General features: G+C 37.6%; 1 protein-coding gene across 26 annotated transcripts in view; it reads left to right on the forward strand.

Moving 5' to 3' along the window:
* Nucleotides 1–26,026, forward strand: part of LOC131438950 (potassium voltage-gated channel subfamily KQT member 1) — an 892,435-nt gene that overhangs the window by 615,693 nt on the left and 250,716 nt on the right. For all 26 annotated transcript variants that reach the window (XR_009231015.1, XM_058609372.1, XM_058609379.1 and 23 more), the window contains 5 exons: nt 3,223–3,305; nt 3,367–3,542; nt 12,124–12,252; nt 12,547–12,657; nt 13,729–13,916. Coding sequence is in view for 25 of the 26 variants with exons in the window: in XM_058609372.1 (XP_058465355.1) it covers nt 3,223–3,305; nt 3,367–3,542; nt 12,124–12,252; nt 12,547–12,657; nt 13,729–13,916 (687 nt within the window). In the remaining variant the exon portion in view is untranslated. The remainder of the gene's footprint in view (nt 1–3,222; nt 3,306–3,366; nt 3,543–12,123; nt 12,253–12,546; nt 12,658–13,728; nt 13,917–26,026) is intronic.

Consider the following 26,026-nt stretch of genomic DNA (forward strand, 5'->3'; position numbering starts at 1 on the left):
ACGTCGAGATTTAGTGTCATCTCGACAAAAAAAAATTTTTTTAATCGACTTTCTGGAACTTAGAAAATATATCAATTATTTTGAGATAACACTAAATCTCGACGTTTCATGCAATTTTAAGATATTTAGCATCAAAAAAAAAAATTTCGATTTCGGAAATTTCATGTACTCCCCCCTATGGTACTTTTTAAAGATCGAAAATTTTCAAACTTTAACCGCTGGGCAGCACCCCTTACCCATGTCCGATTTAGCTCAAATTTTGCATGAGGACTTTTTTCGAGGTGTTTAAACTTTTGAATAATAGCGCTTTACGAAATTAGAGGTGATCCCAAAAGATTGGCACTCTTATATACATTAGAGTGGTAAAAACAATGGTTTTGTCGGTTACGTCACTTATACCATTATATCTCCGGAACCAAAAGTCACAGCCATTTGGTCTTCGAACTTGATCAATGGTAGCTTTCAGACGAGCCTAAGTTTGTTAAAATCGGTTCAGCCGTCTCTTACAAAATTGAGCGGTAAAAATATTTTCGAAAAGTGCATACACACAGACATTTTCCGATCTCGTCGAACTGAGTCGAATGGTATATAACACTATGGGTCTCCGAAGCTCCGTTCGAAAGTCGGTTTTTCCAGCAATTCTAATACCTTTCTATAGAGAAAGGCAAAAATATTAAGCTTTTTGTGTCCCGGCATATTTTTACTCCTTTTGTTATTGAAGAGTTTCGCGTCAAATCGTATTCGCAGTTAGCAACACTCTTTCAAATTTGACAGAAACTTTCTGGACATGTACACGGAAAATAAAAACTACCTATTATTTTACTTCTTTTTACTAAATTTTGAGTTTCTCTGAATCTTTTCTTTCATTCGCTCCTTCCATTGTTGTCAAAATACAATGAGCAAAACTGCCCAACAGCGACTGCTTTGTTCAATAAGCTAAAATTAAGTAAACCGCATCAATCAGAAATTTAATCAGTACGACTCAACTGTAGAGTAAATATAACTTACCATTGAGTAGATATAACTCATCTTTAAGTATTTTTGAGCGTGCCTTTAGGAAACTATCTAGAGCCACTTTACCTAAAATTAGGTTATTGAACGGAACCCCCAAATTGAGTGAAATGTACTTAAAATTAGATTGTTTTGAGGTTCTTAAGTTCTTAATTTTTCCAAAATTTATCTTGTATTTTGGAATTTATTTTTTCGAATAAAAGAGAAAAATTGACTTTAAAAATTCAAAATTGATTTACAAAACACACATTTTAAATTTTGATAAGATTTTGTTGCAATATTCAAGATCATGTTCCCTACTATTCGTTCATACATTGCAAGATGAGAGAAAATTTTCTAACAAAAAATATTTCTTGTCTGACTAAAAGTTATCATCATCCAAGATTCGAATGAAACTCAATTTGTGGGAAAATTACACCAAATTGCTAGTTTCCCGATATTAACAGATTGCATTAGGGTAAGAAAAATATGGGAAAATAAGCACGTATCACGGTACGAAGTATCATTCAATGGAATTTTTTTTTTTTAATTTGATTTTAAATTTCGAAAATCTTTTTTTTTCACTATAGGATTCGAATAGACGAATGTCACGCCAAATCGTGTTCGGATTTAATTGAAACTTTCTCGACATAGATAGTTTATTACAAAAAGCCACTTTGCTTACTTTGTCTTTCCAAAATTATTCTAGACTGTATTTAGAAAAGGGCTAAACTCCCTTTTTGCCATTTTTTGCAAAAAAAATATAGTCGAAAAATTACAAGTCCTAAACAAATTGTTGTGCCTGTATTATTCACAAAATTAGTCTAATTTTCGAAAATACTGAGAAAAAATACTTATCAAACTCTACACTGAAAAAATCGATCTTGGTCATTTGAAGCCGAATTACAAAAAATAGCAATCTTTTTTTCAATGAACATAGATCCAACTTACATAAATAGGATCCCAGTCAACTTTCAATATAACGAATCAATTGGAAATAAACGTGGTATAAAATCAATGTTAAATTTTTAATTTACTCTATTTTTGTATGATGTACGAGAACTAAAATCAACAACATGTCATATAGAGTGACTATGCAAACGCTGTGGAAACCGATTTTTCGACCGAATGTCATATACCATTCGATTCAGCTCGTTGAACTGAGCATATGTCTGTGTCTGTGTGTATGTGACAAAAAATGTCACTCAATTTTCTCAGCGCTGGCCGAACCGATTTTTACAAACTCAGATTGAAATAAAAGGTCTTACGGCCCATAGCCTGCTATTGATTTTTTTTTATTTGACTTCCGGTCCCGGAATTACAAGGTGATATGTGCAAATTTATGAGAAAACGGGCACTCAATATTTTTGTAAACTTCTCAACCGATATTCACAAACTAAGATGCAAATGAAAGGTCCTGAAATTCTTTGAAAAGTCCCCGAAAAGTCGTTTCGGCATTACAGTACGACAAGTGAAAATTTTTAATTTCATGAGTATTTTTTCACAATTGATGGTAAACTAATCTAGTCGGTAGATCTTGTTAGTTGGTGGATATGTAAACCTACTTTTCGACTGCTAATCTCCGGTTTTCGGTTTCGAAAGCACCGATAATAGTGAATAAAACCGATTTCTCAGCAATGGTTAAACCGATTTTCACAAATTTTGATTCTAATTAAACCTCCCACTGTCCTAAAAGACACTGTGCAATTTCATCCAGATTCGATTTCCGGTTCTGAAATTTTAGGACGATGAGTGTCAAAACGTTCAAACCGTGAGCCCGTGTTTCCAATAGTGTTAAAGAAACCAGAACGCTGGTGTAACAGATGGTAAAAGAAGCACATGTTTTCGTTTAGGTTTAGTTGGCTCAATCGAAAAGGTGCATGAGATGTAAATTAGCCATTTCTAATTCAAACAAAGTCTTTGTCTCTATAATCAACATTTGAATGGAATAGTTTTTTTTTGCTGGACTTATTATATGAGGGTCAGAATGTCTAATCGTCATAAAAATTACGACACACGAAAATGTTCAAAGCAGAATTTTTAACTATTTGAGATTTGCATTAAAACAGGTTTTCACGAGTATTTGCAATTCCTTTTCATGCCACTTCCAATCAAGCAAAAAATTCTTACTGACTTCTTTAAAGTGAATAAATTCTCCCAGCACGTGATAGTATCTATTTCCTTGAGGTATTGTCCCTACTTAACAACAATCATATTTCTTTTTCCTTCCAGATTATGGTCATCAGGATGTCGCTCACGATACCAGGGAGCCGTGGGAAGGCTGAAATTTTTGAAACGGCCTTTTTGTATTATAGGTACGTGCAGGCACTGCATTGCCATCAGTTCCGACGCTAAGCTTCCCTTCTCACTTTCCAGATGTAGTGACGATAATAGCTTCGATAGCGATACTTGTGATGAGATCATCCGGCCAGGTCTTTGCGGCGAGTGCATTGCGTGGCCTGCGGTTCTTCCAGATCCTACGGATGGTGCGGATGGACCGACGTGGTGGCACGTGGAAATTACTAGGGAGCGTCGTTTATGCTCATAGACAAGTAAGTATTGCCAGCAACCAACGAACGACCCCGGTCTCATCCATCACCCCCTTTGCGGTCCTTTATGACACCGGGCTCGCTATCGGGTTTGCCAATTCGGTGAGGACCAGAAGGCAAAAATGACATTTTCCTGTTGCTGGTTGCTCTCTCTCTCTCTCTCTCTCTCTCTCTTCCCGTGCGCTTCTTCAGTAACCGAAACATAGCTTCGCATCGTCTGTTATCGGCATTTATGGCCAAGTTCGCTGAAGGCAAAATAAAGAAACGCGACCATAAAAGCGAAAATATCATTACGTCGTTGACGTTGAGAAAAATGTGAAAAGCTCCCTGTGCAGCACATACGATGGAGCTCTGATTTCACTTTCTGTATTCTCCGTCATCAAGAGTGGATATTGATTTCTCCCCCTTTCCTGTTTGCTGATGGACAGGCAAACTGATTCCAAGTGGAAAATCGAAAAAGTCATCGCATTACACACGTCGTATACGTAAGGTTGTTACACGCGATTTTTGCTTCACTGTTCGCTGACTTTCGCCATGGCACTGGTTGGAATACGAACAAATCGAACATGGCAGGAGAAGGAAGGGTGTGGTGAAATGCGAAAATTGAATGATTTTTTCCCCATCAATGGTGAGTGGCCCATCTTGAACTTGAATCCATTAGGCAGGATGTCACGTTTTGATTTCAATGAGTCCTTTTGATAAAATACATTTCATCAATTGGAATTTGAATTCACTAACCGTTCGTCTGAAAAACTCAATAAAAATTATTATTACCAATTTTAATTTTTAAACAGAAATAAAATTATAGCCATCACCCTACCGCTATCCTGTTCCTAGATACAAAATCCGAGTAACGACAGATTTCGCCACCATCGAATGAATCATCGCAATCGTTGCGGGTTTAATGGAGGGGATTTATGCTCAATGTGGAAAGAAATCCACGGTCGCATGATTAGAAAACATAGTTCCAGGATCTGTCCGCGTTTTTTTTTTTTCATCTGTGCTTCGGATATGCACACTCAACTCTATTATGAATTCTAAATTCAGCTCATGAAATTCTATCCTTACTGTGGCATCTGGTGATACTGCAAATGAAACATAAACAGAGCAGATAAACGAATTTGGCGGAATGATTTCAATTTGTGTCTTGGCGGTACTTTTGTAAATTATGTTTCATAACAAGTAGCTTCGACACTTGTGCTTCTGTAGCAACGGCATAGAAATTCTTTAGCATCGCATTATGTTATGTACTTATTACATACTCAAAATACTTACATTTTTAATTATGCAAGATTTCGCGTTCTACAGATTTTATTTAAAAAAAATCTTGTTTTCGGCACGGTGGCAACTTAGGAGCCTTGCTCTTTGTATTATTTGTACGGTATTGCATTAATTTTAGAAGTTTGATTGAAACTAGTATTCACAGTCGTTATTTATAGTTCAAAGCATCACCAAAGCCCGTTCCCACTGATCATGGTTAGGTGCCGAAGATTGAAACTGATTATGAATGAAGTTTCATGCCAAATGTTAACCGTTATATTCATTTTTTCAAGGAAGTATTATGTGTAGTGGTGTCTGATTTTTTCAAGTAATCCGTTGTTATAAAAACCTGTTTTAATCCACCTAGTGGTGTAATGATGCCTTTCTCATGTACATATAATATTGTGGTATTCTATTCAAAAATTTTCTCTTCGATTTTTGAAAGAAACCAAGTGATTGTTTATGCATAACATATAGAATAAAACAGTGCTTTGATTGCGTAAGCCATAAGAGAACGAAATGGGTGCACTTCCGGCACCGGAACCCGAGAACCGGTATAGTCAAAGTCGGTTCGTACGGCCACCAACTAACATGACACACAAACTCTTCTAGTACGCACTCTATAACTCCGGATTCGGAAGTCGGATCCAGATGAAATTCAGGAATTCCGTATGGGACCGGGAGACCTTTCATTTGAATATTAGTTTGTGGAAATCGGTCAAACCATCGCTGAGAAAAGTGAGTGAGAACCATTTTGGTATATATGACCACTATTTCCGGTACTTCCGGAACCGGATACCGGGAACCAGGATAGCCGGAATCGGTTTGTTTAGTTGCCTACTGATAATGACTATCGATTTGTGTAGTTTTGAGACCAGTTTAGAAATATTTTCACCTATTTTGCTTCGCCGGTTTAAGTGACGGTGTACAATATTAAACACACTTTACCCTATAATTCCGGAACCGGAAGTCGGATCCGGATGAAATTCAAGAATTCCATATGGGACCGGGAGACCTTTCATTTGAATCTAAGTTTGTGAAAATCGGTCAAACCATCGCTGAGATAAGTGAGTGAGAACCATTTTGGTATATATGACCACTATTTCTGGTACTTCCGGAACCGGATACCGGGAACCAGGATAGCCGGAATTGGTTTGATTAGTTGCCTACTGATAATGACTATCGATTTGTGTAGTTTTGAGACCAGTTTAGAAAATTTTTTACGTTTTTTGTTTCGCCGGTTTAAGTGACGGTGTACAATATTGAACACTCCCTTGCACTTGGCAAGTAATCGAAGCGTATTTAAGTTAATGTTGTTACTCTTACTTATAAGACATACTCCGCTTTATGCCTAAAACTATGTAAGGATGATATGCAAAATTCGAACTTACAAATCGCAAGAAATGCTGCAAACGGTTTTCATGAAAACAAGTTGACAATTTAAAGTCACATTAAGGGTTTTAACACACTTCGGCAAGGTGACGTCAAAGCGAAATACTTGACCTATTTGAAGGACTTCCAACAATTTTCGCGATTCAAATGAATTATTGCATACAAACCAATACGCATCCTCCCATTCTGCTACCAACGCAGAAGACGATAGCACCCAGTCGACGCCGTCGTCAATTGTCCGAATGCACACGAGGAGGCATGAGAAAGGAACTAGTGAAAACCCTTTTGACGACCTGGTTGCGGGATTAATGATTAATAATAACTCCTGCAGAGTATTGTACTGGAGCAATACTTTAAAAGGCTAATCCCGTCAATATTTTGATTTCAAAGTAAATCATACCATTTTATAAAAAATACAAAGTGAAGCAATTAACATAAATTCTACACGCACTGCTTTTTCCATTCAAAGGTAGAGTCCCGAATTGATTGATTTGCCAAATTTATCACAAATGACCTTTGGTTCCTTAAGCAGCGAATCTAGATCTCTGCAGAAGCTTGATTGAAAAGCGTTTTATTGTATATGTACACTGATCACGGTTATTTTAGAATAATTAAGCATGTACTAACTACATACATTTACATACATAGTAAGATAGGACAGTGTTCAATTGATCGCTTCAAGATGTTGTATCCTTAAACAGCTCTTAGGTGGCACAATTGGAGGAGCGGTTCCACAAATTGAAGCAATCCTATGGGTAATCTAGGTTACAGTTAAAATACTAATCGAAACGTCAAGAACTGTTTCTTAGCCGAAGCATTTTCAACTATTTTTACTATTTTGAACTTTTTGCCTTTCTCATATAGAAAGGTTATGTAATCACTTGAAAAACCGACTAGTGAAAATTGGCCCGGCCAAGTGTCATATACCATACGACTCAGCTCATCGAGCTGAGCAATGTCTGTGTGTGCGTATGTGTCAAATAATCGCACTAGGTTTTCTCGGAAATTTGCCAAACCGATTTTGACCAACTTAGATTCAAATGAAAGGTCTTACGGTCCCATACGGAATTTCTGAATTTTATCCGGATCCGACTTCCGGTTCCGAAGATATAGGGTAAAGTGTGTTGAATATTGTACACCGTCATTTAAACCGGCGGAACAAAAACCGTAAAAAAAATTCTAAACTGGACTCAAAACCGTTATTCCTAATCTTAGGGTCGAATGGTCTTACGGTCCTACCAAAAATTACTGCATATTTTCGGATAAAACAAAAATTTACACCGTCGTTTAGAGTACGATGGCAAAATTGTATAAAATCTTCAAAACTTGAATAAAAACTAGTAGAATTTGTACGTCATGTTAGTTGGTGGCCGTACGAATCGACTTGGATTATACTGGTTCTCGGGTTCCGGTGCCGGAAGTACATATAATAGTGGACCCTCTTCGTTTTCTTAAAAATGACATACGCGAGCAAAGCACTGTTTCATTCTGTATGTTATACTAGTTAAAGCATAAACAATCTCTTGGTTTCCTTCAAAAATCGAAGAGAAAATTTGTGAATATTCCAAAATATTGTATATGAGAAAGGCCACTAGGTGGATTAAAACAGATTTTTATTGAATTTGTTACAGTTTACATGTTCTTAAGCTCAACGTAGCTATTTAACCTACAGAAAATGTTATAATTTATTTTTAACTGGATCTTGTTATCTTCAGCATTGGAGGATATACGTTTTCATTGCTATCCAGCGAATGAAGCGAGAGCAGGTGGTTCAATAATCACACCTCTGTCCATTGGTTCGGCGTCGCTGTTCTTATTATTTGATTTCAAATTATTAAATTCTTCAATGAAGTTGGGAAAATTAAGAATGTTCAGGAAAAATAGCTTTTAGTGAAAATGCCTTCGATTCAATGTTCCTCAGTAAAATGATATTTTCATTGTTTATGGGACATTTACAAAATTCTTGATTTGGAATATTCAGTGTAAAAACTGATTATTAGGATGGTGCAAGGTTGGATAAGAAAAAAATGAAAAGGTTTATTCTCTCACTCCACCAAACTTTTCGTATTTCTTTTAGATCCCATAAGAAGTATGCAAAATTGTATTTCGATCGGTTACCTGGTTGAAATTACGGTATCTTTAGATTTAGCACCCCATTATATTCGTTCTAAATTTTTGTGCGAATCCTTATAGTCTGGCTTTGCCCCATATCGATTCTGGTTAAGCGCCGCGGTTCCTGATGTATTGGATTTTAGGTTAGCCACTTCTGCGCGACTTGGTATGAAAACTAATGCATATTTTCCCAATTCACAAATTGGGAACTGTAGTTGAAGGTTGAATCTACAGAACGGTAAGCGACGAAAACTGAGAATTTACCGCTCAAAATTAAACGATGTTAACCGACGGAAGCGCCATCTGCATATCATTGCCGGTGTTATCAGATTCAAGCATAACGAAAACAGATTAAAACAGAGTTGTGCAAAGACAGAAAATATTGAAGAAGATCTCATAGCAAGTTTATATGGAATGGGCGAAAATTTACAAGTCAATCCTGTGATTCTTGCTGAAAATCTGGTCTGCAGAAAATCCTTCCGCGAGAGCTTTTTTAGTTTTATTTTATCAGTAGTGGTATGTCATCTCTAGGTCACCATGTTTTGTTTACAGCAATGCGAATATGAGAAACAGGATACTGGTGAGATCATTCCCAAAAGATATGTCATATTTTTCATATTTACAATGCCTTATTATATTTCTCTTTACTAAAAATTGGGATAGACTAAACTACGTCGATTGTTCGGGGAACGTTTTAATCCGTGCAAATATTTCTTGCCACCATGCTTAACTATGGAGTGTATAAATATAGTGTAGCCTTCGGTCTATTTGGTATTTTATTATTTTGGTTAGGGAGTAGATATCGACATTAATTCGTATCGTGTAAGGCGTTCGATTGATGGTGATCGTGTAATATGCTGCAAGTATTACGGCTGTCTATTGAAAAAAAACAGAAAGCAATGAATTAAATGTATGAATTGATAGCGTACCTCCCAACAGCCGGTTGTGAATTTGTAGGTAGCCGGCTGCCCAAAGCAATAAACACATGATAATATTATTCAAAAAATTTGCTAAAAAACAACCCCTTCCTGTGATGCATGTAGGAATGCCGAGGATTCCTCGGTTTCTAGTTGCACCATGCATTGAACTAGCAATCCTACCTTCCCAAGTAGATCTGTAGATTCGGACGTGGCCGATGTCGGATGCAGGGATGCAGGGAGGTATCAATGCCGTTTACACAATGTGAAATTACGTGCTATTCCCAGAAAAATATTTTGCAGGCTCAATTGGTTCTGATCAATAACGGAGTAGCAGCACACAGACGGTCTCTAATGCTAATACTAAAAAATTTTCAAGTTTCTTACATATGGAAATTGATGAACATTTTCTGGGTACACGCCTGATCGAAATAGATAAAACAAACGTAAAACAATTTTGGCCAGCAGATTTCAGTCCGCAATGTCGGATTTGTGTGTCATCATTACGTCGACACCACAATTTTCAGCGATGACAATCAAGACAAATTTAGATCCAAAGAAGAGTAATTTGCTTCCATTTAATTTAAGATGCAAGTGCAAGTGAGACAAACGCCTTTGCTTCTGAAAATTTATTGAGCGTAAAACATTCCTGAACCGATGTATTTTGAGTGTTGTTAAAGTTGAAACATTTTGAAGACGAGGAATCGGAGGCTTCGCTGCATGAAGATTCGTGTCAAACCCAAAAGAAATTTGCTTAATCACAAAAAGCGATTTCCTTGCATTCCGGAAAGTATTGGGGTTCATTTAAAAGATTGTAAATTGTTGCTAAGGCGGAATAAAATGGAATCATTCTGACGTATTATCACTAATGACGATACGGATTTTTTACAATTGTCGAAGAAATAATATGAACCATGTCTTAGACATACGCTTTACATCAGTCGAAGAAATCAAAAATTAGCTCGGTTCGTTCTTGTGCTCAATAGAAAAGATTATTTTAAGTCTCCCCGATGATTGGTAACCAAGAAATGATGACACCCACCAACAAACTGGACGAGTTTGAGCAGCTGTTTTCAGGGCCGCCAAGGATGGCTTTTATCGTTTCAAAGAACGCTCACTGGCAACTCTTCACACGATTGAATCAGTGCCATCAAAGAGAGACGGACATCATCGCAACAACAAAAACCCGGCATGGCTCATTTAACATAGAATAGACACCAGTGCGAGAGCGAATTTCTCTCGATGATATTTCTGAGAATCAAAGGTTAGCACGCTGCTGTGGGGATCCTCTCTAAAGCAACAAACGGTCGCTTATTCCCGTTTCGCGATCCGATTCTATATGGGCAGTTGATAATTGCGATGGAATCATTTTACTATTGCCGCTTATTCTAACTATGTGCATATAACCTTTGTATAAGTTGTGTCTTTGAAAATGTCTGTGAATGCTCCACACAAGGGTTTCGAAATATTGCAACCTAGTATGAGAATCATCAAGTCGAATCATAGATTCGATTTTCGCGATAATTATCAACTTGCAATTTCCTCTTAGTAAATTCCACACAGCACAAATCATCACCAAACTGTAATTTTTTTAAGGGCCGTGAAATGCTCAGAACATGAAGTGGAGCGAAGAAATGTAGAAAAATTCTCTCACGGTTCATGCATTGAGAGACTCGAGTTCTTGTATACAATATATACAATATAGATAGCAATATAGCAGCTTCTGTCAAATTTTCGGCAATCACCAACACTGTATGTATGTACTGTAAGCCGATGTTTTTTAATCGATGCTGATTATATAAAAATTTTCGGAAAGAAAAAAGAAGGACATGTACGTCAAAAAACTTCGTTATACGATATCATACGAAAAAATTCCTCTTTCTTTAATGCAATTTTTGGGAAGGCTTTTTTACGTGATTTCGTTTGTAGATTTTTCACAAACGGATGATTCTAACGGCCACAAAAATGTATCTACATACTGAATTTTGATGTCCATTATTTCATTTCGGAATTGCATATTTCAATGAAAGAAACTATCAAAATGCTATACGGGATAAATTTCTGGCTTTCAGAAAGACCTAATTGTGGAATGTTCTATGATATTAAACAATGTTCGAAACATTTTCCACGAACACATTTTGCACAAAGCTAATCACATTATTCTAGATTTGCACTAAATTGTCCTTCTAGTTCTTTAGATAACATTTAGAGCCCTGAGAAGAACTAATTTTGTAGAATGTTCCCAATCGTTCGTCAGTGTTCGACGAGCAGGAGGATGACGCAATTGCACTGCGAACGTCCCGTAGTAGAACTGCTTTCTGTGCGGATTGATTCAATACTGAACTGAACTGGAACTAAGCTCTGGACCTGAACCAACCGGAATGATGGATTTACTTTACTTCTTGATCAGTCAATTGCGCAGTCTAGAATAAACGAAATCTATCAAGTGTTGACTTTTTATACCTACTCAGTAGGTTACACAAAAATGAAATTTCGCTTACTACATAAAAACCATCGGCTCGGGTAGAAGAAAGGCATCATGAGACTTCTTTGATACTCGTTGATACCAAACATTGATTTTGAATTATTTGTGAGTATATCATACAACTGAAAATGTTATTATAAATCGATGATCATATTTCCGATGACATGTTGCAAAAATTGTGTTGATAGGCTTCATACAACAAGATGTTTTCTCTATCAAAAATTATTACTCTCTCAGAGGGTAAATTTTGTTTAGGCGCCCCATAGTAAAGTAAGTAAAAAACGTTGAAGAGGTTTGGAAATTGAAATCATCTATTCCATATCAGTCAAAGACTGCATGTTACAATCCAAAAATCTCAATTCATTACGTTATAAATAAACATGAAATAAGACACAATTTTCCTTTTCGTCTGTTTCAGGAACTAATAACGACATTGTACATAGGATTTCTGGGCCTTATTTTCGCCTCGTTTTTAGTGTACCTAATGGAAAAAGACGTAGAGGGAACCAAATTCAGTAACTTTGCTCAAGCCTTGTGGTGGGGTGTGGTAAGTATTATCCTTCGGTATTCGTTGCAAAACCAAAAACACGATCGGCACAATTTCGAAATTCCGTTTATAATACCAAAAACCGACGAAAGCGGAATTCGCTCGTTTTCTAATCCGTTGCCCGTTTGTTTCTGTTTCATGCAACTTCAACAACTCGCCGCTGGGAAACAATGCACCGTTGCGTAAAATAACTTCTGCTGCGGAAATGATGTGGCACGGTACGCAAATTCCAAACACATGCCTCACCGTCCGTCCGTCGTCCGTCGTCCGTCGCCCGTCGGGATCGAACGGCAGATAACGCTATGCACGGTCGGATACGGTGATATGGTTCCGGATACGTGGCAAGGGAAAATTATTGCATCGTTTTGCGCCTTACTCGGAATCTCGTTCTTTGCCCTGCCGGCGGTAAGTGATTACCTTCTTGATTTTGTTAGTGTAGCTTGTGCTGCGACAAGTTTGTCGATAGTACATGAGATTTGCCGTTCAAAGCTCTGAGCTTACATGTTAGAAACATGTTCGTTAGGAAACGGGTTGCTGATCCCAGTACGATTGTTATTTTCCTTTCAAACATTACCGTTCAATCGCAATCTGAAATTCTAATGATTTTAATGATTGGAAAGCCCTTCACTGCTTACTGATGCCAACCCTCAAAATTTTATCGATGGTTCAATTCGCCATCTGTTGGCAGCAGCGGTCAGAAACGGCAATGAAAAGAAAGCAAAATTCAAAATTAACTCAAGAGGCCAGCCGGTGAACTGTATAAAAACCCCTTTAACGGCATAACTTTACTACACGAACGTGTTCTAGCTCAACATGTTTTTTATGGTTCTTCGAAACGCTCTTCGCTTCTACTGAATTCTCGCAAGCCTCGGAAAGCGCACACAAAAAAAACTCAGAGCATTTACGACCCCAAACCGGAGGAAGGCTGTGCGAGAGCTTTTCACGTGTTGCACCTTCCAACCCATAACTCTTGCCATAGTAATGCTGTGTGAAGATGTCTCAAGTGTATAATCTGTTGGAGTGCACCGTGTTGCTCATTTTTGTTGTTGGTAGGTTGAAACTTTTTCATATACTGAACGTAATAGACTGCGGAATAAGCCGTAGTTTAAATAAACCGGAGAAATTTATGGCTTTGATTCAGAAGCTAAGGACATTTTAGGAACATAAAATTACTTGCTTTTGTAGCAATGAAACGAAAGAACTATATTCACTACGAATAAATAAGTCAAGTTCTAGTCACTTTTTTCCCGATGAAATCGATGCTAATAATTTACATCTAGCTAAATCTATCACTGAAAAGATTTAAACAAGCAAACACATTCCGTGCCCCCGAAGGGCATTATCCTTGTATTATGCCATCAAACAAGACCCTTCTTTCTTTGTTCAGCTTTTGACTTTGCTGACATACACAAAGAAGGTACGTTTGGAACCAACCGGATGACCTTTTCTGTCCTTTTATTTCGTCGGATCCTGTAGGGCATCCTCGGCAGCGGCTTCGCCTTGAAGGTACAACAGCAGCAGCGACAGAAGCACATGATTCGTCGCCGTCAGCCAGCTGCGACACTGATCCAATCGCTCTGGAGATGCTACGCAGCCGACGAACACTCGCTTTCGGAAGCGACGTGGAAAATTCACCAAGTACCTCTTCCCAGCCCGCCGCCATCGTAAGTACTGCACTTTCCAGTTTCGCATGCCTTTTGTGAAAGTTTATTTTTTTCTCGTCCCTTGTTCTACTACTTTTGAATTTTAAGTGCCATCTAATACCATCCTCTAGAGTATTTCCCATAATCGTTCAGAATGTTACATGTTCTATCATCCAATTTCGTTCATATTTCATACTTTTCTCCTACTTTCACAACAAACACACAGCTACATATTTCAATCGAAACATTTTTATGACCATCATCTTCCTGGTACACCATTTTATACCGGAAGCCATTCATACTAGCATCCCTCGCAACAAAAAAAGCCGAATTACAAATAGTTGACGAAGAATACGAAAGTTCAATAAATTCATACGTCAACTATTCAAATGACAACCAGTGCGATTTGGCTGAATTTATGTTACGTCCAGACACACAATCTTTCCTACTTACTATTTCACCACATCCACATTTCTTCACAACAACACTAATGACCACAGTGCAAAAATATAATGTAACCTCCCTCGGGCAAGTCCTTCCCGCAGCTGTTAAGCATCATAATCATCTCTTCATTCAACCGGTGTTCCAAGGATGTTCGCTTTCGTGTATTTATTATGCTACCAGCCAAATATTATCACTCTAACCGCCCCTGCGTTTCGATGACTTGCATGCTGGGTTTCGTTTAATCGCGCCGGTGTCAAAATGTGGAAACTTTGGCCTTATGAGAGAAAAACTTTGACGGGGAGTACCAGTACCAGTAGTGCAACAATATGATTCGAAATTCTGAAATGTTTTTCGGTCTGGAGCCCGATCAAACTTTTATGCAAATATGCCAGAGGCTAGCGCAATTCTGCGCAACTTTGTTCGTGGCTTTCGGAAAATTTCCAGATGGCTGATACCAATTTCAATTAAATATCTTCGAGACTCATTGCTACAAAATACGCAAACTTCATGAACTCGGTGCACAGGAATATGTGGAACCAACTCGTATATGCATGAGCAACACATTTTACCAGAAGCGTTGTTTCACGTATCACAGTCAGGTGAGTTGGAACGGTTGCTGGATTGCATTGCATATTCAGGCATAAATTACGAACTGCACTTCGATAAGCTTGTGCACTAATGAGTGGCTTATGTTTTGAAAATGCCCGATCGAACAACTGTGTATTCAACAGACTTTCAGTACGTAAGATGCTTCCGGTCAACGAACAAACGGTGCACGATTATGGGCCCGATGCATTTTTTTAATATGCACGTGAATTATTGATTGTGCAAAACGTTCATTAGTTCGAATTGGTTTCATGAATCTTCACCAGCAGTGTTTCGATTGGAGTTGTAAATGGAAAGTATACCTATTGTTTCCAGTAAGGAATGCAAAATTAAGGCGTTACAATCCTATGCGAAATTAGATCCGGTAGACAGTCAATTCTTGTGAAATCAAATGTCTTCACTTATGAAGTTTTCCTAGTCAAAAAGTAGAAAAATACCAATTATGTATATCACGAGTTAGTAGGGTTGCCACCTCACCCAGTAGTGTCGAGCCTACACGGAAAATAAAAACTACCTATTATTTGACTTCTTTTTACTTAATTTTGAGTTCTTTTAAATCTTTTCTTTCAATCGCTCCTTCCATTATTGTCAAAATACAAAGAGAAAAGGCGGGTGGATAATGTCAGAGACATAACTGAAGGGATTATGTTTCGCGAATTTCTTGAATACTCTATTCCAACATTTCGAAAACGGACGGATGCCTCATCTCTAAGTACACCAATGCTTCAATAGACGACGTGGACCTAGAATCAACGAGCTCTTTAATGGACAGTGGGAACCATTTGGTTCCCATCACAGGCGAGTATTGTTCAACTATCTCGACAACCTCATCATTCCATCGTCCTGTAATGCAGCCTAATAATCGCATTGCTTACTATAGTAGGCATTCTCATGATGATGACGTGGTTGCCCCCGTCACTAGCACTGAGTATTTGATATTGTACTACCAAAACGTTAGAGGAATAAGCTCAAAAATCGACTATGTATATTTAGCTGCTATTGACGGTGACTACGATATATTTGTTCTCACCGAGACTTGGTTGGACTCTAGAACAACTTCGTTGCAACTTTTTGGAGCTGCTTTCTCGGTTTATCGTGCTGATCGTAATTCTACCAATAGCTCTCGCAGTCGTGGTGGTGGAGTTTTAATAGCTGCTTCCGCTACACTTACCTCTAGTGAGGTCATTCTGGATTGCTTAACGATTGAGTCTGTCTGGACTAAGATATCTGCACCAACTAAGAAATACTTCATTGGAGTTGTTTACATCCCTCCGGAAAAGCGTCATGATTGTGGTATTACGCAACAACTTTTCGCTGCTATCGAACGTGTTTCGTCTCAGTCAAATGGTAACGATGTGATTATTGTTCTTGGGGATTTCAATCAACCCGGTCTCAGCTGGATATCGTCGGATTATGGTTACGCTTACCCTGACCCTATGGCCTCGACAACGACCACCGCCAGCCGAATTCTCTTAGATGGACTTGCCTTTAATGGACTTCATCAAATTAGTACGGTTTCGTATCACCAATCACGATTTCTTGATCTGGTGTTTGTTAACGACGATGGTTTACCCGAATGCACTGTCTCAGAAGCTTTAAATGCTATGGTTCCGTGTGATGCCTATCATTCGGCGCTAGATATCGATATTTCGATCAAAGGTTCGATGCTATACGATGAATCAATTTCATTTGATCGCTTAAATTTTCGCAAAACAAATTTATCTACATTGCGTGACTTGTTGCTGCAAATCGATTGGAGAACGTTACATGAATACGACGATATTGATGCTGCTGTCTTATACTACAATCGTTTGTTAAATAATTGTGTCGAGAACTCAGTCCCTAAGTGTCAACCACCGAGGAAACCGCCATGGACTAACGCTTTATTACGGAATCTTAAGCGTATTCGTGCAAAAGCCCTACGTAGTTATACAAATAGGCGATGTCCTATTTCTAAACGTCACTCTACAATAGCCAGCAACGAATACCGCAACTATAATAAGTTCTTATACAATCGCTATGTTAACCGTATGCAACATAACTTAAGGCGAAATCCGAAGAGCTTCTGGTCATTTGTCAATACGAAGAGGAAGGAAACTGGTCTCCCATCTACGATTTTCTACAACGGCGATGAAGCTACGACTGTATTTGATAAATGTGGACTGTTTGCTAGATATTTCGCCAGTGTTTTTTCATCTCACTCACCATCTGCTATTGAGCTTGAAAACGCTGTCCGTGATGTTCCTGCTGATGTCATTGATATGGATGTTTTTGTTATCTCAGAACAAATGGTACTTTCTGCCATCCGGAATGTGAAATCCGTATTTGCACCAGGTCGAAGCGCAATGCCTTCTGCAATTTTGAACAAATGTTCGGATATTTTAGCAGTCCCACTAACATATATCTTCAATTTGTCGCTCCAGCAACAAACATTCCCTACTGATTGGAAAAATTCCGTTATGTTCCCGGTTTATAAGAAAGGTGACAAGTGTAACGTTGTCAATTACCGAGGAATCACGTCGCTGTGTGTTGAATCTAAGATCTTCGAATCACTCATCAATGCAAATCTTTTGTCAACTTGTCGTCATTATATAAGCAATTGCCAGCATGGATTCTTTCCCGGGCGATCGGTTGAGACTAATCTAGTTAGTTTCACGTCTTATTGCACCGAGCAAATGTCTAAAAAATACCAGATTGATGTGATTTACACAGACCTTAAGGCTGCCTTTGACTCAGTTAACCACGAAATTTTACTTACTAAGCTTACTAAGCTAGGTTGCTCGATTCGATTGTGTCAATGGTTCCGATCATATCTCGTCAACCGTCAAGTTGTAGTACAAATTGGAAGCACGGTATCTAATTCATTTACCAACAGTTCCGGAGTTCCTCAAGGAAGCACACTTTGACCACTTCTTTTTTCGCTGTTTATTAACGATGTTGTCTTTGTCTTAAGGCATGGTGAAAAGCTATTGTTCGCCGATGATTTGAAAATATTCCTCGTTATTCGCAAAGAAGCTGATTGCCAAGAATTGCAGCATCTTGTTGATATGTTTTATGAATGGTGTGTACGAAACATGATGGTTCTCTGTGTTACAAAAAGTTATGTTATCAGCTATTATCGTACGAGAAACAAACTTAGTTTCAATTATACTGTGGCTGGCACTGAACTGCAACGTGTGGACCACATGAAGGATTTTGGTGTTATTCTGGATGAGAAACTAACATATACTCGTCATCTTGCGGCTACGATTGACAAAGCAAATCGGTTACTCGGATTTATATTCAAAATCTCAAGAGAATTTCGTGATCCACTCTGTTTAAAGGCGCTATATTGTTCCTTGGTACGATCGCAGCTAGAATTTGCGAATGTTGTTTGGTGTCCTTACCACGTCACGTGGATTCAAAGACTTGAAGCTGTTCAACGAAAATTTGTACGTTATGCATTACGTGAACTGCCCTGGAGCAACCCGTTGAGTTTACCGCCGTACGAGGATCGTCGTCAACTATTAAGACTTAAATCTTTAGCCGATCGACGACATGCATCACAAGCGATTTTCATATCTAAGTTACTACTGGCTGAATATGATGCTCCTAATCTTTTATTCCAAGTGAGCTTGTATGCTCCTACACGTATTCTTCGACCGCGACCTTTACTACATACTGATCTACGCACTACCAGCTACGCTTCAAACAGCCCGATTTTGGCAATGATCCGCCGCTTTAACGAGTTCAGCGATTTGTTTGACTTCGTCACAACGTCATCTCAGCTTCGTCACAGGTTATTGTGGCACTAAGTTGTTCATAATTATTTTTATTCCGTTAAGATAACTTGTTAGGTAGCTTTTAGTAGCTCATTAAGACTTATTGTCAGATGAGCATTATTAAATAATAAATAAATAAATAAATAAATAACTGGATGTCGTGAATACGAAAACAACTGACATGTTCCTCAACACTTCCGAATATCAATTAGTTCGACAGTCCCACGACAAAAGGGCCTAACTGCAAATGAGAGCCTCTCTTTGTTTACTTTCTCTTTAGATTATTACGGTGCCGTTACTAGAACTTCTTGAAAGTTTCCTATATAAATCGAAAGCTAGTAGTTTTAATTTGAAAGTTTTGTTAAGAGTAAGGCGTCAAATATAAAATCAATCCGGTAAATCGTGAAAGAAAAAGTAAACAAAGAGAAACTGTCATTTGCAGTTAGGCCCTTTTGTCGTGGGACTGTCGAGTTGATCAATTGTATGAATTATGCAAGCATTCCCCATTTTCACATTTTTCGCAAAAACAAAGAAGGCTTCACTTGATCTCGATTACTGTGAATTTCACATAGCGAAAAGTGCACAAATCTAACCAAACTGTTCTAGATTTGCACTAAACTGAGGATATTTACCTTCGATTTGCGAACAATAAATCCGAATAGTTCTTTAGAAAACTTTTAGAGCCATTAGAACGGCTGATTTTGTGTAATGCTCTCCACCGTTGTTTTTTCACCAATGCTAATGACTGGCAGCTGTGACGTACTCGCTCTTGTCGAAAGCGAAACTAGCTGTGCAAACGACACAAAGCACATCTGCTCGCAGTGGCGATAGAATCCAAACTGATTCAATTTTTGTTAAAAGGTATCTTTTTATATGATTTCGTTTGTAGCTTTTTCACTAATGGGCGGTCCCAACGGCTATAAAAATAGCCGCATACAGAATTTTAATGTCGATTATTTCATTTCGGATTTGCATTTCAATGAAAGAAACTATCAGGGTGCTGAACGGGATTCATTCCTTTGCTATACACGTTTAAGTTGAAAAATTTCGATTGTATTGGTAGTTAGATTATATAAATCCTTTCACAGATCACTGAGCTATGAGCTTTCAAAATACGAAGAAGGCAAACGCGCCCTATGAATTATCCTCTTTGATACTCGTTTATACCAAACATTTCAGAAAAGTTTAATTTTGAATTATTTGAGATTATGTCACACAACTGAAAATTTTATCATAAAATTGTAAATGATATTTCCGATGGCATATAGCAAAAATTATGCTGATTCGTTAGATACAACAAGAGATATTCACGATCAAAAAGTTCTCACACTCTCTCAGAGGGTAAATTTTGAAAAGGCGCCCCATAGTAAAGTAAGTCGTATTCACGACAAAATAAAACTTCTTGTTACCATACTACTGAAGTGTCTCTCGCCTGTAGCGGCAGCTAACAAATTTTGATTTTTTGATGATGATGATGATGATGATGATGGTCCCACCTACCATACAAATCTAGCCTAAATTTTACAAGAAATCTTAATGTGTAATAATGGTAATTCAGGTGCATATTCTTGTACAGATTCGAGCTCAAAGATTCATACACTCATTTTCAATAAAAATTTGACTGTCCGTACTTGCCAAATCAGTATAACTTATTTCCTGTAGTTCGCTTATAATTCGCCGTTCGCACACTTATTTCAGCGATTTTCCACGTTCCGATCCCGTATGAAAAGGAATTTTTAGGAATGTCTGCCAAATACTCTTCCGCTGCGGTCGATGGTCTATTAACACTGGCTGAATTTTTTTTTGTTGATGTGGTCATCTTTTGAGGTTCAGGAAAGCCAAATAGTTTGCGGATAGGCAAATGGATGCCCTAAATCGTAGTGACGATCTTGTGCGTTTGCGCATTATCTTACGTAAACAATTCTTTATCGTTTCATATGGATTCGTTCCACAATGGTTTAGGTCTTAAATCACTCCAATAATGCGCAGTAATACTCGCTATCGATAGTTTTTTTTTCAGAAGTAGTCGTCGTATTTCATGGCAATCCCAGAAAACCGTCATCATTGTCTTTCCGACCTCCGACAAAGTTTTTTCTTTTTTCTGCATCAGCATGGCCAAACACGATTCGGAGGTACGCTCGCGTTCCTGTTTTTGGTCCTGAAAAAGTATATGCGCCACTATACTTAGCTCATCAACTGAATCTTGCTCAAAATATGAAATGTACGCTCAAGACCAATCCATATGCCATCTACTAACTAGCGAATATTCACTTTTCGATCGGTCGGCAACATTTCATCTATTTTTAATCGATTTCTTTTGTAACAACAACGAAGGGCCAGCCACTGTGGATTTCAGACATCCCCATATTATTGAGCAAATTTTTCTTTGGGTTTCTTTTTACTTCGCCACTCAAAAAAATATTGTTTTATGAGAGAAATAAAAGTATGATGTGTGAATAAAAATTGACTTTTAAAAAAACAATTGCTGTATCATGCTGTAATTACCTTTAATCTAATATACAATAATCTTTTTTTAATTTGCGAATGCGGTGCATTTTACGATCGAAGAGCTAACGTCTCGTTTCGACTAGTTTTCTCTTTGACGAACACAACTCGATAATGTGAGGAAGAACAATCGCATTTGCAATCGGCAATCGTTCTACGCATAGTCGTAAAACATTTTGTAGTTTAATGAAAAAAGAAAAAATCCACTTAGAAAAATAAAGTGGAGTTTTTTCGCAGATAATGAAGCAAAGCAAATACTTGCTGATATTGCTTCTGTTTTAACGCAGAATGAAATAAAAAATGCACTAAATTTACCTATTATTCATTCAAGTTACAGTTTCACTAATCAATGTAATATACTAGGGGCCAAATTATATCAATTTTAAAACAAAATGAATATCGATTTTATCGTCATTTTTTACAACGATATTATTTCTTTTTTCAATTATGTTTATCTAAATGGGTTAATTTTGAATAGTTTTTAACTGAATAGTGTCCGATGTAGTTTGTGGACTAAATTGCAAAAGTAAACTCCCGGAAATATTCTCCAGTTCTGACACCGCGCCGTGTTTCCACCTGTCGTCAATATATTCATTATTTTTTATACTTTTTTTTCATTTCTCCCCGAAACCCGACCCACAATTCCGATCCCACCCATCTAGACACGACTACTGGAATCTGCTGCTCGAGAGAATGAATATCCAGAGCTGGTAACGTTGTTTGTGTTGTTTTGATCCATCTTCCAGCCGAAGACGATTCTCTTGTTACTTGTTGATTTTATCATGTTTGTCTGTTGTTTGCCCCGCTCAATCGTTCGTAATCATCCCAGCCAACCGGTGGAAACCCGATTGGGGTGCTTCAAACACTCCTTGCTGGCGAGATCTCATTTTCATTGTGGTTGGTTTCCTGCTTGCGCCGTTCTCGTTCCTGAGAAATCACAATCTATGTATATCGGTTACACAATGACAGCACACCCCGAAACGAACAGGTTTGTGTCAAAATCCAATTGTATCTAATCATTTTCAAGCAGAGAACGAGAGGAGAGGAGTTGTCTGATTGTCATATGTGTGGTGTACTTGGATGTTAAGCTTGTAACAGTACAAATGGGGCAGACTGCCGGAATCTGTGCTGCGAGCTGTTCGGAAGACGTCATCTGTTCCAAGAAATATCTCGCCATCATCACCGAACCGCTGGGAAAGAAGATATTGTGGCCTGGCGGTTTCCGGCTTTTATGTGCGATTTGGTTTTCCGTTCAGCCGTAGATTCGTACTTTGCATGTCCTTCGGGTTGTTCACCGCACAAAGGATAATATTAAACACGATCTGTGAATGAGGATTGTGCGGGGCTCGTAGTAGGACCAAATGAAGATGCCTAATCCGTTTGGGTTGGAGCTTCATATGCATAAGCTTGTTGAATATCGATTACTGTTGGGGCAAATTTGTAATCGTCTTCCTTTTGAAAACGTACACTGGACGTTCCGGAAACCACATAAGCATTATTACAACATTAGTTTCAATGGGCTTATTGGATAATAATGCATATACCTTTTGGCTACGAATGTTGTACAAATATCTTGATTAGTTCAGCTTGAATACACTAAAAATAAAGCCTACAAGTACCATTATCTGTATATAACTTCAACAAAAGCACTGATCCTGATTCAAGATAAACTGGAATATTAGCATTAGCATCCAAGACCGGCCGTTAATTTCGACAAAAGGAGCAGCCCACTGGAGTTAGTTTTAGTTCAGTATGCATTCCAAAGGGCATAAAACCTCCTCATTTTTTGCATCAACAGATCACAATAATGCAAATGACACATTTTTCTTAAATGTTATATTTCTACAGTAACCAAAACCAATAAGACAGTAATCTGAGGAATAATTCTTTGATAACATTTCGTTATAGATTAAATTTTTGAACCCGAGCCCGACCCGTACCCGTTCAAAATGTAAAAATCATACCCAAATCCGAAAACAATTTGGTTTCTGAACCCAAATCCGACCCGTACTCATTGGTTTGGGTTTCGGGAACATCTCTAGTGTGAATTCCGAATTCTAGAAAATCTATTTGAAGTGTTTTCAAGGTACATTCATTAGCAAAATTTAGTACAATTTAGCGTAAAATAAGTATAAAAACCATAGAGGCGTTATACAAAACAAATTCAATAAATACTGTCCGAGATAGTACTACCTCACCAGTGACACTTGTGTCAATTTACGTTGCGAAAGTAACTTTTTTTAGTGATATACCATTCTACCGTCCATTCTACCGAACAAAAAGCCGAACGCAAGATCTGGTAAGAAGACAGTAGGATCCTTGTGGCTTCTATTCAAAGCGTATAAGTTGTTTTCGTAAACATTTCGTGTTTTACATTGATTTTCGATTATAGAGGTTTTAACATCGTGGTCATTCGCCTCTTGGGCCAGAAAAATCTCTTGGCCCTATGAGCGGGGTTTGGATTCGAACACAGGTAGGCTGTGTAAAAAGCGATTGTCTTACCAATCACACTATGCCCGTCCTCTACATTTCGTGTTTAATATTTTACTGTCCATCGAAGCAGTTGTGATGAAAGGTTGCGAAATCTTGCCACAGTCACAAATAGCTTTGCAGACGATACGTTTTTACCTTGCCCTATAAAAACAGAATACAATTGCTGGATAACAGACTTTTAATCTGAGATGCGGAGTCCCCTAGCGAAAACAACCTTTCGTCTCAGCTCGACGAGATCAGAAACTGCATTTGTGTGATATGGATGAATTAACCGATTTCAACAGGTTTATGATCCGGTTCCCGCAATACAATGCACTATGGTCCGAAACAGGAAATTAGCGTGACAAAAATATTTCACTATTTTTTCGGCTGTAGTTTTTGTGTGTCTCATTTCTCGAAAGAACAATGAATGGAATACTTGTAGAACTATTTTGATACTATTATTTTGCTGAAGAAAGTATGTTCATACGTTAAGGCCTTCAAGAGTTATGCAATGTTTTTGAGTTTTTTGAAGGTATTTTTTAAACTAATTTAAATAATTTTAAAAAATAACACCCTTCCAATTTTCTCTTAAATTTTTACTTGTATTATGACTTTTCAGGAATCGCATAGGATACCTTTTTATCGATCTGGCATCTAATGAATATTGATATTTGAAGCATGACCAGTTTTTGATGAAAAAACAATCATAACTTATCATTTACTGGTAGCTCATATGAAAAAGCTTGGATGAGCAAAATTGAGCGCAATGATTAGTTCAACAACTCTTCTAAAGACAACTTTTCGGTGAAACGTTTCACAAAAAAGTTAGAACAAAAAAAGTGATTTTTCAGGAGCCACCCTACTTTTACTGCTTCTTTCTTGTTGCTCGCAATAAAATTTCCTACAACTTTATTGTACTACAAAATCATTTTTGAGTACAATTAAAAAAGTTAGGTTTCAGATTTCAATCTAAATAAGGACCACCCTAGTAACATTTTTCATCAAAAGGAGCACCATTTGATTACAAACAACTTTTGTGTAGACACCAACTACAAAAAAAACTAATATTTAATAGTGAAAATATGTTTGTCACGCTAATTTCCCGTTTCGGACCACTGTGCAATGGTCACATAAAAATCATAAAAATCCCCATTTTCATCACCGCTCGTTTTTTTTCGGAGATGGCTTGAACCTATATCAAATAGGCTTAGGCTCATTTGAAAGCTATTATTTGGTAATTTATTAAGATTGAAGATTGAATGACTGTCACTTATGGTTCCAATGATTCATTGGCACAAGTGACGGAACCGACAAAATGCATTTTTTTTCGTAAAGCTCAATTTTTTTTTCAAAGAATGCTAGACCAATTACAAGTTGTGGGTCCTTTTTTAGCAACTATAAAGTCATTGACCAAGTTCAAATTTCAAACGGATGACACCTCTGGCTCTGGAGATATATATAATGGTATAAGTGGCGTATCCGAGAAAAAGTACTTTTTTCTTAACGCTCACTTTGCTCGAAGACTTCTGAACCGATTTCAACAAGCTTAGGCTCATTTGTAAGCTTCTATTGAATTATTGATCAATTTTGAAAATCGAATTCCGGTCACTTCTGGTTTCAGAGATATAATGGTGACCTAAACAACAAAACGTCCGTATTTCGCACTTTATTCCCCCAATAGTTGAACTGATTTCATCAAGCCTACACTAATTTGGAAGCTACTAACATATTGGTTCGTTAAACAGTTTTGAATTTCGAATGGCTGTGTCGTACGGTTCTGATGATGAAATGGTATAAGTGACGTAACAGACAAACTCATTAAAGTTCGAAGATCAAATTGATTTCTTTCTCGTTCCGGAGATATAATCTTCCAAGTGACGTAACCGCACAATTATCTAAGAAAGTGACTAATGATCAAGTTCAAATCTTCAATTACTAATATTGCTAATTTGGTTTAATATTGCTAGTTTGGTTTAAGGAAAGTTGCCGAATATGTAACGTAAGCGCTTAATCATGCTTTTGTATACTATATGCCAATATGAATTAATTTGTATATAAAATGAACCCAGATTCGTGTCAAAAAGTATTCTAATTAAAATGGCAAAAAATGTTTTAATTAGACTGAGTCAATGACAAGGGAAAGACATCATTACACCACTAGGTGGATCAAGAACAGATTTTGTTATCAGGTGTACAACTTTGCTTTGGCCGTTTTTTCGAAATTATTGCGAAAAAGTGCTTACAGATGTATTATTCAAAGTATTTTCCATCTCTAGCGACAACCTTCTTCCATCCTTCCGGCAATTTTCGGATCCCGGTTCGAAAAAATGAGTCCTCTTT

The sequence above is a fragment of the Malaya genurostris genome, chromosome 3 (genome assembly GCF_030247185.1).
Source record: "Malaya genurostris strain Urasoe2022 chromosome 3, Malgen_1.1, whole genome shotgun sequence".
In the NCBI taxonomy this organism is placed as follows: Eukaryota; Metazoa; Arthropoda; class Insecta; order Diptera; family Culicidae; genus Malaya; species Malaya genurostris.